The following is a 14,423-nucleotide window of genomic DNA, read 5'->3' on the forward strand; positions in this document are numbered from 1 at the left end:
CTTGTCCTTCTATACTTGCAAATGGTTTTCAAGAGCTGTTTGCTACATCACCTTCCAAGAGATCAAGATGAGTTTTACAGTGCTGTGGTGCCCCAGATCCTCCTCCCTGCTCTTGAAGATAGGACTGCTTTGCCTCAGTCATCCCTGATGACCATGATCTTACAGAAACAGTGGCCTGTTGGTGATATCAGCCAGCTCCCTCAACATTTGTGGATGTTACCTGAAATTTCTGCTTTAGTGATGATTTCCAGTAAATAATGACTTACAGAAGGTGTGAGTTGTATTTTACTGGTATTTATCAGTGGAATATGACTCATTACTGAATTAAGGATTGCCAGAGTGTGATGCTCTGCCTTGGCCTTTTGTCACTGGGATGGAGGCTCCTGGCAAAGCTCTAGTTACCTAAAAATGATTTTTAGAGAAGTAGAAGTTAATAATACTTTGTCTTGCTGATGGCTATATAAATATTTCATAATGCTAAGGAAACAGCTGCACTTATTTGTATAACTATCATTACACAAAACACAGGGTTGTTTTGTTAGCATAGCTATCTTCTAGTATTAAATATGGTTTGTTTGAATCTGCTGGCAGATTTTTAAACTGCAGTCTTTGCCTGTGCCTTAAAGTGTGGTCTTAAGAGTGCTCAAGTCTGTCTGTTTTAAGGGTCAACAGCTGGATGTGCTATGGCCACTGCTTCACATTGGCAAGCGTTTAAAATGTGATATTTGCATATTGAGAGCTGCAGGTTGTATCCATTTTTCAGTTGAGATGTAATTTACAAATTTTCTTGTGAAAGTTGTCAAAGGAGTCTCAAAGTTTGTAGTACTCTGCAGTGCTAATGACATGGTAAGGAAGAAAGATTATAGGCCCTTCCTGATGTCTCACCAAAATGTGAAGTGAAATCAGCCAGTTAGCTGGCTGTGTTCATATGCATAAATGAAAAAGGTGGAACAGCTGCTTGTAAGGATTCTTGAGAAGGAATATTAACTTCATTTTGCCTCAGTCCTATGCACCAAGATGCTCTGTATATTGGATTTTAATTTACAGAACAAATGAGTTAAGTTCTTGTAGTTAGTGGATGCCTGACCTTGCTAATTTAAAAATATTCATGCTTGTCCTGGGGTACAATGCAAAAATGTGTATTCTATCACCATCTGTTGAAATGTGGGAGGGGTGGTGATCCTTATCTCTGTGGGAGATATCCTCTGCTGATGTGCCATCTGATAAGATGGGGGATGATCATCGTTATCTATTCACAACCCATCCTTCCTCCAGAAGATATATTCTGTTAATGGGCCATTAAGTCCTATTGTGTGACTGATAAGATTACATCATCCCACTGGGAGATGCCTCAGCCAGGGGCAGGAGCTAAGCCTTTCCTACCTAGATAAAAAACTGGGGTTTGGGACGTGAAGGCAGTTCCTTTCCACCGGATCCCAGAGGGAAGTCGGACCTTTTCAACATCATCGCTGGATCTTCGGAGGAAAACTGCACCTTCTACAGGAGCACTGCTTCAACTGAATCACATCTGTCATCCAGGGGGATGCAGCCACCATTTATACGGACTGCTACCAACACCCTGACTGACAGGGTGTCAGGTTGTATTGACTCTGTCGGTGGTTTTTCTTTTGTATTATTGCATTTATTTTATTTTTTTTCTCCTTTTTCCTATTAAATTGTATCACTGACTTGGAGTCTCTCACTGGTTTTGCTTTCAAACCAGCACAATGCTTAAAGAAAGATCTGCAGTAGATAAATGTACAGTAGGTAAATCATACAGCTGATTTTAGCATTTTGCTATAAGATATCTTCACAATGAGATAAATAATTTTCAGTGGAGTAGGTCGAAGATATGGGACTGAAGTCTGTCTGCATCTTGTTTTCTTCCTGAGCAAGACTGGTTAAATATCTATTAATACCTTGTACATGATTTTGACAGTTCCTACTGTGGTACTTCCTACCTTACTGCTAATATTCATCAGTCTAAACAGATTTTAGTGGAGTCATTTTTGATGTGAAGGTAATGGGTGTTCAATTAGTTTTGAATTGCTTAAATAAAAAAGCCCATTCAAAATATTTGTCATATTGGTGACTGAAATGTATTTTCAGATCAGTGCAGATAGTAGTGCTTAAACTGTAAAATAGAACTTATAATGCCTGTGAATGCAATTTAAATAAAGATTGGTTTGAGTCCTTCAACAGGGATATTATTATTAATTTGAAGATTCTGAATACTGTAGACATCATTCTAGCATGAACTGCTTATTTTATTGTAAATTGAAATTAGATTCATTGTCAGTTGCTTTTACAAAATTAAGGTGGCATATGAAAGACAGTTATTCGGAATTCAACTTTTGTAATAATGTGCATTAGTTGAAACAAATTAGTGTGGTTTTTTATGCACAGTTCACAATCTTAATGCTTTACTTTTTATGTCAGTTCAGAATTAGGACCGATTATGGATGCAAAACTTGCAATTTTAAAAAATATTTTTTAAAGGATTAAAATGTTGGCTGAGGAGAATAGGTAAAGTTCTCGGAGGGTCTTAAAGGAGTGGGGGTGAGTGCAGTAAGAGATCAAAAGCATTAAAAATTGAAAATTCTGTTGCATTTTTTTGTGTTTTAGACCTATTCAGGATGAGTCTAAATGTTGCCATTACACATATTTACTTTCCTTGTTTTAAATATTTTGAGGCTATTTTTGTTTGCGTGATTACTTTAGTTCTCTAATTTTCCTCTTTTTTTTTTTTTTATGAAGACACACTAATATTTACTTTGGAAATATCTTAGACGGTGGAAAGAGGGATATTTGTGTAAGCATTTACTCATATCAGAAAATGCTTAGTTGCTGAACTTACTAGTGTGTTTTTCTGGGGGATTGGGATGTTATATACAGCTGAAATTGAGAAATTGTTGGGGTTTTTTTGTGAATGTCTACACAGAGAAACTGCTTTGAAGCAATCTAGAATATGCTAGACATGTTTTAAGATACTCAAAAGTAGGAGGCCAAGGTTGCCTCTTCTAGTTTAGAGCAAAAATTGGGAAGGTTGTCCAGCTTCATGCTGATCAAGAGGAGGGGGAGTGAGTGGTAGGTCTCTTAGAGGCTGTTGTAAGGAAATCTGTGGGGTTTATTTCAGCAAGCCTTTTGAAATGTATTAAAGCCTTGGTGTGGTGATTCTAGTTCAGGTTCATGCTGTGCAGTACTGTTTTCAGCTCAGAAGATGAGAAATATTGGTTGGAGAGGTGCTGATTCAAAGAACTTTTAATCATCCCCTAGTAGGACAGGGAATAGAGTCCAGGGTAAAAGATGTATAACCTGAAGTACAATCAAGCCCATTTTACTACGACAATAATGAGATTAAGCTCTCATCAATTTAATCAAATTTAGAATTGCACTTGGGTTCACCATCTTGTGTTACTGTACTCTGGGTTTACAGAACTCTTGGAAGGACTGCGGGCAGTTAGCATCAGACTTCCTACGACTTGGCTTCATTGGGAAAGTTGTAATATTTTCGTAAGAATAGGTATCTTCTGAGATAAATTATGGGTTTTGCCACAGTGAAAATTTCTGAATAAACAGTATGGAATGCTGATATTGTCGATTTTTGTCCATTAGGGAAAAACTTTTTTTTTTCCTGACATTCTGCTGCAACTGACTTGGAGTCTGCCTTTTCCTCTGGGAGCTTGTCTCTTAGAAAAGCTTGAATGTGTTCCTTAAAGGTGGTCTTCATAAAATGCAAACTAATAAATCAAGGTCTGTTTTTTGTAGTACCATGACTTGGATTTTTTTCTGATGTGAAACCAAAAGGAATCTTGCTGCCAGAGGAGATGGCCATCCAGCTCAGTGTTCTGTCTCCAGCAATGGTCAAAAGCAGTGAGTTTTCAAGAACTAAAAAGGACAGGAGAAGTATGTAAATATACTTAGCCTTCACTTTGACTTAAGAGCTTTCTGAATTGAGGAGGGTGTGATTTTTCTAAGTCAACTGTGAAGTTTTGAGAATTCACTGAGAAATATTATTGCTACTGGGCTATGCTTCAGTAGTTGTATAACATGCTTGATTGAGTCAGTCTAAATTTTTATGTTTCCTTTTCTTAGATACAAGGCAATGAAATTGCCCAAATAAAGCAAAATCTATTGCTTCTATTGTATAATGTTAGTAATTTTCAAACCCACTTGATTTAGGAGTATTTTTAAAGGATAATATAATTCTTTGAATACTTTCACTTTCAAAATGAATGTGGGAACTACTTCTAGTGCAATTGCAGTGCAGTTCCATCAATGCCCTGTTCTCTTAAGCCATGATCATTTGGATATCCTTGAATGAGCCTTGCATTTTTCACTTGTTCTTCCATCCAAAGTAGGAAGAAGTCAGTACAAAATTATTTACATATAATGGGGTGTTTGGTGAGACATCTGAATCTAAGGAAATACAGTAGAAAGTTTCTTAAAGATTTGCAGACCTGTTTTCTGTTTCCCCTGATCTTGTGTAGAGGGAAGTATTACCTTAAGGACAAGTGCAGTGAACATTTCTGTTTTACTTTAAGATTGACATTCGATCTTATATTTATTATATTGATTTGCTACAGACAAATAGGGCATCACTGTGCTCAGTATCAAACACAAATATTTATATTGGCTTAGCTGAGGGAGCTGGAATCCCGGATTGTAGTTCTGCCCCAGGAAGATTAATTTTAACTGAAGAATAATATGAAACAATTCTACTTTGTCCTTATTTGATGTATCTACCACTGTTATGTGGTGAATTAACTGAGGACTAATCATTGCTTAGATCTCTGCTGTGATTAAATGTAAATAAAAAAATCCATGCAGTTGAATTTCTGTTGCATTAGCTGCATCCTTGGTCTGAGAACATGAGATTTTAATCTCTAGCATTATGGGAACCTTTAATCACATGTTTATTTACTGTTTGTGATCTAGGAAATGGCATTGCTTCATATAGCTAAGCTGTGCAGAATGTAATCTAAGGATTAAGAAAAGGCAAATCTTCCTATCCATTTGACCTTGAAAATCTGATTGGATTTCCTGTGTGATCTGGCATGATTTTTCCCTAATTATCTAAAGCTTGATGTATGTGAATGATATTGGAAGAGCTGGGCAGATATGAATAAAACTCTAATGCTCAGCTGTATTTTCCTGTTCATAGATTTCAAGCGCAAAGAAAAAATAAAATCTGAGATAAAATGTGATTAGTGGACTGGACTTTGTTCATACAAAACTTGAGTCTTTTACAATAACAATGAAGGGGAAGAAAGTCTTAAATCAGTTTGATTAACATTAGAGCATAACAGGAAAAAATACTTAATTTTACTTTGTACTGCTTTGGCAATGAGCTGTGGCTGTTTGTTAGTAAAGTAGTTTGTCTTTAAAGCAAATGGGGAAAATTGTGATCCGTTTTGCTGAGAGCTGATGTGCAGCCTCTTAACAGATTTCAGTAGCTTCTTCAAGCAAAAAGCAAGTTGTTTAAACAGTGCAAGTAAAAGAATTAAGATTTTTTGCTTAAAATGTTCAATAAAGTGTGTAGATACTTGGGATAGGAAAACTGATTTTTGGGATAAGTAATGTGTTTCTTTTAATAATTACTTCAGTGACTTGAAGTTCAGTATCTACTAGAGCAAGAAGAGAGCAGTCTTTTTATGCTTTTTATTAGCTCAAAGTAGTCCCATCTTATGAGCATATTTAGCATTAATCACATTGTTGCAACCAAGTCCTTCAAATAGCTAATTAAAATAACTTTCTAAGCTAAAGTATTTAGGAAATACAATTAGCAGTGTATTGATCTCTTAAGGAATTTATGCATCTGGCTCAGCCAAAGAAAGTTACTGAGGTATAACTCTGTGCTTAACTCTTCAAGAGCATTTTAAGTGCATCTGAGGTGTCTGAAACAACTTATTTCCAGGTGTAATATTTCTTGGCAATTTCTAGGAAGTTCCTTAAACCACTGTTGATTCATAAACTTGTAGTTTAATGTTATTATTGTGGTCTCCCCACTTTCAGGTGGGCAGGGGCATTGCAGTGTATGCCATGCTGTGCATTTGGGGATAACAGCATATGACTCAACATGAGAAAACAAATTTTTAGCTTTACCAGTTCATAAAAATTCGGTGCACTTTGATGTTGAAGGTACTCTTATTTTGTAAGTTTAGATTCTTCAGGAAAAAGTCTTTTACTGTAACACTAATTACAGTGAATGAGAACTCATGAAGGTTTTGCATCAAGCTGGGATCAGCTGAACTACCTGGGGGTCTTGATGCACTGCTCCATCAGAAAAATATAGCAAAATGCATTAATTGAATTTAATATTGAATGGAGTTTAACTGTGTGCTTTTACGACTTGAACAAATTTTTATTCCTAATATTTAAAATCAATACTAAATCAAGTCATATCAAGTTTTTTGCAACTGCATTTGCTTCAGTCATAACAAATGGATATATTTTAATTACAATTTTGATAACCAGCATGTTGTGGTGTAAAATATTGCTAAAGAACAGCAGATTTCTGGTCAGTTTTAAGCTTTGGGTGTTAATAGTATAATACCAGCAAAAGCCTTAAAAATTAGTGTTGTGTTTTTATTTGTAAAACATAAAAACCTCTAAGTACCTAATCTTGTTTTTCTAGGGGAATCAAAGTGTTTTGTCACTATTGCCCTTTTTATATGAGGAAAGAGGGATGTTAGATGTATATCTGTATTTGAATGCTGTGATAGTATTACGCTTTTACACCTGAATGTGATATTTGCAAACTTCGACTTCTAAAAGATACCAGTTACATAATTTCTGAGTGGGAGCATCACATCCTATAAAATTTTAGTCTTCATTTCACTTGGAAATGAGTTCTGAATTAAACTGATGTAACTTTGCATCTGTTTAATTTCCTGTAATTCCCTAGCCTGTAACGTGGTGTTTCCAGATTTCCATTTCTACCAGTATTTCAACTGTTGAAGTGTTCTTCAGTTGTTGTTGGCTGGTGGGATAATGGTGATGGAACCTTTTTTTTTTTTTTTTTTTACTGAGCACGATGAAGCAAGGTTGCTTTGATAGGGCACTTCCAGAATTTTTACATTGCTACAATCCATAGGAATCAAAAACTTCATAGACACTTGACAAGAAGTTTTGAAAATACAAGTGGGTAATTCTTTTCCTTCAAGAAGCCTTCAGATACTCTGAGGCTCGTCTGACTTTCTTAGTTTTCAGCCACTGAACAATAACTTAAATAAATCGTTTATTTCCTATTTTGTATTAGTGAAGTTAAAACTTGCATGGAAGATAAGTTTCATCTATTAAAAAAGATGTTGGCATCTTAATTTCTCTAGTGATAAATGGAAATGGACTGGTATTCATTAAATAAATCTGATAATAATGCATGGATTTTTTTCCATAGTTAGAAATTTGTTGGTTTATTCTGTTTTATGTTTCAAACCAGGTTGTTTTTGAAAGTGTACTAAAGGCTGCTTTCTCCTGTGGTTTTGATTGGTTTCTTTTCGTTCAAGTTTTTATTACAGTCTCCTCTTGGCCTAAGACCACATTCCCATTAAAGAAACTGCAAGGTCTTGATGAATGTCCTTAATTTCTAGTGGTCGAGTAGAGCAGAAGGGTATTTCTTGTGGTGACAAATTAACAAGATATATGGAGATGCTTGTGGAGGACAAGTGCTAGATTCCCACAGAAGAACTTCTGTGGCATTTCTGAAATGGGTTGGATTTTGGTGCGTGCTCACATGTTTAACAATTAGCCCCCAGCATGATGGTCCCAATCCAGCAAATACCTTAAGAAGTGCTTCACTTTGTCTCCCTGCATGGTCCTCATGAGTCCTCTCTAATGAAATCTGCAGTTTTTCATTAGCACACTGGAGAGTCAATATTTGGAGAAAAGTATAATCAGGAGTCAGCGTTGTCTGTATCTCTGGAACGAATAGTCACGCAAGCCAGGGTTTGAACTTCTAAATCCCATTCCTAATAATGTCATTGTTGGTATAACACTAATCTCAGATTTTTGAGTATGATCTATGTGCCTCAATTACATTCGTGAAATTATGAAAGATTAACTTGACATTTGTTCCTAAGTGCGCTGTAGAAAGCCACCATTAAAACTGCATACTTTATTTATAAAGAGAATAAAATTGTTGAATATTAAACTATGTTATGTGGGGTTTTTTTTAATTTAAACATTCTCGAAGGTATCTAGGAATAGTTTTCACTAATTGAGCCATATAAAAAAAATGTATCTTAAGTGTTGAGTACAGTGTTTGCAATGCTAATTCAAGGTGCTGATATAAATATGAATATAAAGAAAGGGAAACATGATTTACCCTATTGGCCTTGCATAACCAATTACATGTATTAATCACACAATATGTCATATGCATGCCATACAGTATTAGCTTTGAAATTTATTTATACTTAATTTGAAGATTCTCAGCTTTTAGATTGTTGCATTAAACTGAAAAAATATATTTTTTCTTTAACAGAAATTGAAAAATTCCAAAAAGGGGAAGGAAAAGAAGAAGAAAAGTATATTGATGTAGTCATCAATAAGAACATGAAACTGGGACAAAAAGTTCTGATTCCAGTAAAACAATTCCCTAAGGTAAGCCCAATTTTCATATTTGGTAAATTTAAGTTCTTATAAAGTATGTGTCACTAGTATCTTAATTATTTTTTAATGTAACATTTAAAACTATTATTGGTCACTTCTGTTACTGTTGTGCACTCTGTTCTGTAGGAGCTCTAAAGTAGAAGTGATTCGTGTTGGAATCAATATGCAGGAAAGTGATGCTGGTCACACAAAATATTATTTTGAGAGCAAATAATTGAACCATATCCTTGGGATAGCAGGATCCTCCTCTTCAGAATATCAAAAGGAAGAACAAATTTTGAAGTTGAATCTGATGCCAGGCTTTGAAACTTTCTTATTGTAGCTGGAAGTGCAGCTTAAAATGCACCATTAAGGAATTAATTGTGTAAATTTTCTTCTCATCCTCTTAAGTGTCAGTCATTGTTATTCTTGAATGAATTATAGCTTGACTGCTAAATTATGCAGTCTGTTCTGGAGGGGTAGAGACTGTTTCATTAATATCTTTGCCCACCATGAATTCTTAACTCTTCTTTACTGCCAAGTATTATCCTGCACTAAAATATTGCTGCCTGGAAGCATTTATGCAACATTCAGTAGGCTGTGGAACTTTATTATTTTGGTGCTGCTTAAAATTTTAAGGTTTAATGTTATGACAATCAGATTATCATTTTTTTAATTTGTTTGAAATGGCTTTTTCTTCATACTAGAAATTTCAAGACTTTCTGCTCATGGAGGAAAGAAAGTCACCATTCTTCCCTCCTTCTGTTTAGGAAAACAGAATATAATATAATTGTTTACAATTATAGAAACAACTTTATAATTTACTTTTTTCCTGTACAGTATCAGTGTTTTTCTCACACGCCTGTGCAGGGTAACTCGCAGGGATTTCTTTAATGGTGTTCAAAGTTTCATAAAATATTCCTTGAGTGAGTGCAAGGCTGCACATCATGTGGGCACCTCTTTGGAACTCTGGCTTAAGTCATCTTTATGACTAAGTAGAGCTATATACAAGCAAACAGAAACATAAAGATCGGGATGTAAAATATTGGAACCTCTTACTCCACAGTCAGTGTTTGTGAACAGGATGTTTTTCTTCTAAATGTTGAGATGTAGATACTTGAGCTCAGGGGCAAGAAAGGCAAACTGGCTATTAAAAAGGGAAACTGCCTTCTGAAAGATACTTCTGCTTCTTTATCTAGTGTCAACTTTCTTTATAGGAGTAAACACTGAAATTATTTAGGATAGCTAGTAGGAAAGCTCTTGCCATATTTTGAATGGCTAGAGATGCTCTGCTGTTTGATTCTGACCCATAGAGACACTGAACTGGAGTAAAGCCTGGTGTATGCTATGGAAAGAAGCCTGAATTTGTGCCCAGGCAGATCCAGGGGTGCAAAATAAAACAGCTATACAGAACAGATATGTCATGTGAGTTCCTGCATCTCCACTGGGACTGCTCCACAGAAAGCAAAATACTGGTCTCTCTATGCTCATAAATCTCTCTTCTGCCAGAGTGAATAAAATCCTAGATACTTAATATTTTTACTGCTGTATTTGGGCACTCAACTTCTCTTAGAAATTTCCATTTTACTCCATATAGATGGATATTTGATAAAGGTTGCTCATTAAAGATTCTGTAGAGCCAAAATGAACTAGAATTTCTCACACTACGGGAATCTGGGAGGTGAGTATCAGTTCAGAATTATGATAGGTATTCTTGATACCTCTGAAAAGCACCTGCCCTAAACCACAACTAGTCACTGCAATTTGCTGTCACTTGGTATTAGAACCAGGTTGGTGGTTTTGAGATCTAATAAATTATGATACACTATATGAAGTGACATAACTTCTACATGGCAAACTAAGAACCTTAGGACTACTTAGGGTGTTGGTAGAGAAGAGAAGCTCAGCATTATCCCAAAAAGTGCTCTCACAGCCCTGAAACCAAAGGTGTCCTGGGCTGCATCCAAAGCCCCGTGGGCAGCAGGTGAGGGAGGGGATTCTGCCCCTCTGCTCTGCTGAGACCCCACCTGCAGTGCTGCACCCAGCTCTGGGGTCCCCAGAGTTTAGGACATGGACCTGTTAGAATTAGTCCAGAGAGATTGTGAAGATGATGGGGGCTGGATCACCTGTGCCAGGGAGATGGGATGAGAGAGTTGGAGAAGGCTCCAGGGAGACCTTAGAGCACCTTCCAGTACCTAAAATGGGCTTATAAAAGAGCTGGAAAGAGACTTCTTACAAGGGCATGGAGTGATGGGACAAGTGGGGATGGCTTTAAATTGAAAGAGGAGAGATGTAGATTAGATAGTGAAAAGTTCTTAAATAAAAGAGTAGTGAGGCATCTGGTACAGTTGCCCAGCGAAGCTGTGGATGCTCCATCCCTGGGAATGTTCAAGGCCAGGCTGCATGGGGCTTTGAGCAGCCTGATTGAGTGGAAGGTGTCCCTGCCCATGGCAAGGGGGTTGGAGCTGGGTGGTCCTTAAGATCTCTTCCATCCTATACTTTTCTGTGATTCTCTTCTGTGGAACTTAACAAAAATATTGTGATCATCATAAAAATCTAAAATGGCCTTTCACAGGAATGAAATGTATCTCTGCACTGCTGTTCTCTGTGTATGTGTGCAGTTTCCTAGACCATTTTACCTGTGGTAGGTGTTGGCATTGCTGCAAATATGTTGCTGGTAAAAAACACCAAGGGAGAATTTGTCAGAAAAGTGGTTAAAAGATTTGTTTCTCATTTTTGAGTTTTCTTTCTGCTGATCAGTGTTGGTGACAAATGCTTCAGAAGAATGAAATTCCAGACTTAAATATGGATGAAATCTATGCAAAAAAAAATCTTCTGCATGTCAGTTTTGAATTCAGAGTTCTGCAATCATTCTGGCGTGTTTGCCTGCAGTCCACACTAATGCTGTTACCTACTTCACAAGATCCTGGAGAGGCATCTCCATTTTTTCAGGCAATGTAGTCTTTATGGGGATACTGACCTGAGAATCCACTGTTTGAAGTTGACAAAATTATTATAATAATTGATAAATCTCTCAAACAAGCTTTGGGTTACCAGTTTGGGTTTAATCTAAACTAACTTTGGTAACCGGGAAGGACTGAGAAAAAACAAGTTTGCTTCAACTTCATTAACAGAATAGTTAAATAAATAACCCCTGAATAAAGGGTCCTACTTTTAAACTAGATCAAAAAAACCCCAAGTCATTAAAATTGTTAAGTTCTTAATGGGGTTAAATTAGATGAAAATGAAGCTAACCACAAATATAAGTGATTTTTACCAACAGAAATTATTCCTTTATATTTCCCAGGGATGACTCTAGGAAAGAAAGATGGCCTCTGCTGTTGATGTATCTTGATATTTCATTAATCCTATCCTAATTTTTATATGAGAGGTCTGTGAACCAAAACAACCCATCAGTGCCCCCAAGCATGACAGCTTGCTGGACCTGAAATGTAGAGTACATTGCCTTTTCCTTCTTTAAAACTTTTCTATAACTCCTTGAATTAATCATAATAGCCTCAACACAGGTCAGGCAGTCCAGGCTCTGATCAGATCAGCCTGGCATGGTAATGCTTGCTCACATTTCCTGTCCTGCCAGATACATTCTCATGAGCCCATGGCTGGGTCCTGTGCAATTACCTCTGACAGCCCTGGAAGGTGACAGTTTAAGTGCAGCAGAAACTCTTCAACTGAAGTGCAGAGCAGCTGGGTTTCTGTTGGAAAAGAATCTGGTAGACATGTTCAAAAGTATGTATTGTACTTTTATGAGCATCTTTGCTTACCTTGAAAAAACAGGAGTTTCTGGTCTTTTGCTTAGTGCACAAATAGCTGAGTGTTCCTGGTGATGAGCTTAAGTGGCCTCCTGTCTAAGAGCTCTTGGTTCTTTCTGTGATACTCTAGAGTTATATCCTTTAACTGGGAACTTTTGCCTTGCTCAACCTTTGGCAGTGTTAGTAAACATGCTTAATCTCATGCTACAGGTAGTTGGTCTAAATGTTTTTTTCTCCATATCTGGACCTTGATAGAAGATGATAGAATAACCAAGACAACTTGAATTTTGTCTATGCTATGAAATAACTCACGGTGGTTAGTCTCAGAAGTTATGTTCAGTTTCTCCTTGAGACTGGTTGTGAATTTGAATAAATTTGTTTGTGTTATTTGCAGACTCCTGTAAAAAAAGTCCCTGATTTGTCTTGATACGGTGACAAATAGTCTTATGTGGTAAGACAAAAACCTTGTGAAAACTCCTTTATGGATTGCAAGCCTAGTCAAAATATGATAGTGCAGAGTCTTAGAGTTTTTTGGTTTGATCCAGCTCTGCAGATGCCTCCAAGGGGCCTGAAGTGCTGTGATACAGAAATTAATCTGAGGTATTTAGGTGAAGCTTGAGTAAGCTGTGGTAATACTGTGTGCAATCCTGTTGTAACTGGGACATCTATAACAAGTAAGGATTAGAGATGTTGGGCTTTTATGGTACCTTATAGGAAACGAGCCAACTTTTTGAGGTAGAACTCATTTCTAAATCAGGTTACCTGTAGCTAAGAGTCCTTGTGGACTTGCTGTTTATCTGCTGAATACCTCAACTGACTCTGGGTCGTGTGTGAAAATGTGACCCTTAAACCTGTATTTCTGTTGCTTCATGCTTGAAAACAATCTCCAAACTTACACAGATTTAAAGGCATAAAAGGTGAGCTGACCACTCCAGGCAGGTCCTGATGTGGTTGTATTGGTGGAGGGACTCTGTGGATCTGTCCCAACTCTGCTAGGAAGAGCCATCACATGTGAAAGGTGTTTTAGAGCTTTGTTGTGTACTTGTGAGACAGGAAGGTTTTATCCCCCTCCCATACATTTAATGAATATGCATTGTGAAGTAGTTTAGTCTTAGAGCCCTGATTTTGCTTTGACAGTTTGCTGAACTTGGATGTTCTGAATTAGTTGAAAAAAATAGCTTCCATGGATGGTAAATGGAATCATGATGGTTTTCTGTGAGATGGATCAAAACTGTGGGGAATAATTATTTCAGTTTTGACAGGCTACCATTTTAAAAATTGCTCATAGATCTACACTTAAATACTGGGTAAATCTCAGAAGTTATGAAGAAATTATCTATTTCCCCAAAGCAAAACTTTAAATATATTTTCTCAAATGTTACTGACTTGTGGAACTGGTATCCATTTAAGCCTTTTAGTTCAACTTTTAAAGTGAAAATACCTGTTTTAAAATGTCATTGTCATATACAATGTATCTGCCATTGTTATGTAAAGTCATGGAGAGATTAGTATTTTAATCACATGATCAGTTAGAAAGCAATTTTTCATAATAGCTCAGCTCTAAGGATTTTTTTAAAGCAGAAATGAGAAAATGTGGTTGCATAACCAGAAGTGATGTGGAGGAACAAGCATCAATTGTAATGGCAGGGATAACTTTTAAGCAACTTTATATTAAAATTGACCAAGCTTTCTGCTATGATTAAATGTTTAAAGACCATTACCATGTTACATGAAGGAGAGTAGTTTGTGGTAGAATATTGATGCTTGAAGCACTTAGCTTTCTATAGAAACTTTATCTTTCTGAGATGGATAGGAAAAACCTTGAAGTTTACCTTGTTTCAGGTCATTTTATGGGAAAGTGCTTTGAATCTTAAATTAACTTTTTATTTTTTTACTAGTGATTCTGTCACATAAAAACCATTGCAGGAAACTAATATGACAAGAAAGCTTTCTATGGCTTTAATAACAATGGAGTGCTTAAAGCTTTACAGGAAAGCATTTGGTCAAGCATTTATACTTTCACTAAGTGTTTTAAGCTGGATGAACCATTCTTAGCAGACT

At 36.5% G+C, this 14,423-nt stretch overlaps 1 protein-coding gene across 2 annotated transcripts in view; it reads left to right on the forward strand.

Annotated features, from left to right (window-relative positions):
* KHDRBS3 (KH RNA binding domain containing, signal transduction associated 3) overlaps nucleotides 1–14,423 on the forward strand; it is a 90,441-nt gene that overhangs the window by 18,218 nt on the left and 57,800 nt on the right. For both annotated transcript variants that reach the window (XR_015808586.1, XM_014888802.2), the window contains exon 2: nucleotides 8,486–8,604. Coding sequence is in view for 1 of the 2 variants with exons in the window: in XM_014888802.2 (XP_014744288.1) it covers nucleotides 8,486–8,604 (119 nt within the window). In the remaining variant the exon portion in view is untranslated. The remainder of the gene's footprint in view (nucleotides 1–8,485; nucleotides 8,605–14,423) is intronic.

The sequence above is a fragment of the Sturnus vulgaris genome, chromosome 1 (genome assembly GCF_052056855.1).
Source record: "Sturnus vulgaris isolate bStuVul1 chromosome 1, bStuVul1.hap1, whole genome shotgun sequence".
Taxonomy (NCBI): domain Eukaryota; kingdom Metazoa; phylum Chordata; class Aves; order Passeriformes; family Sturnidae; genus Sturnus; species Sturnus vulgaris.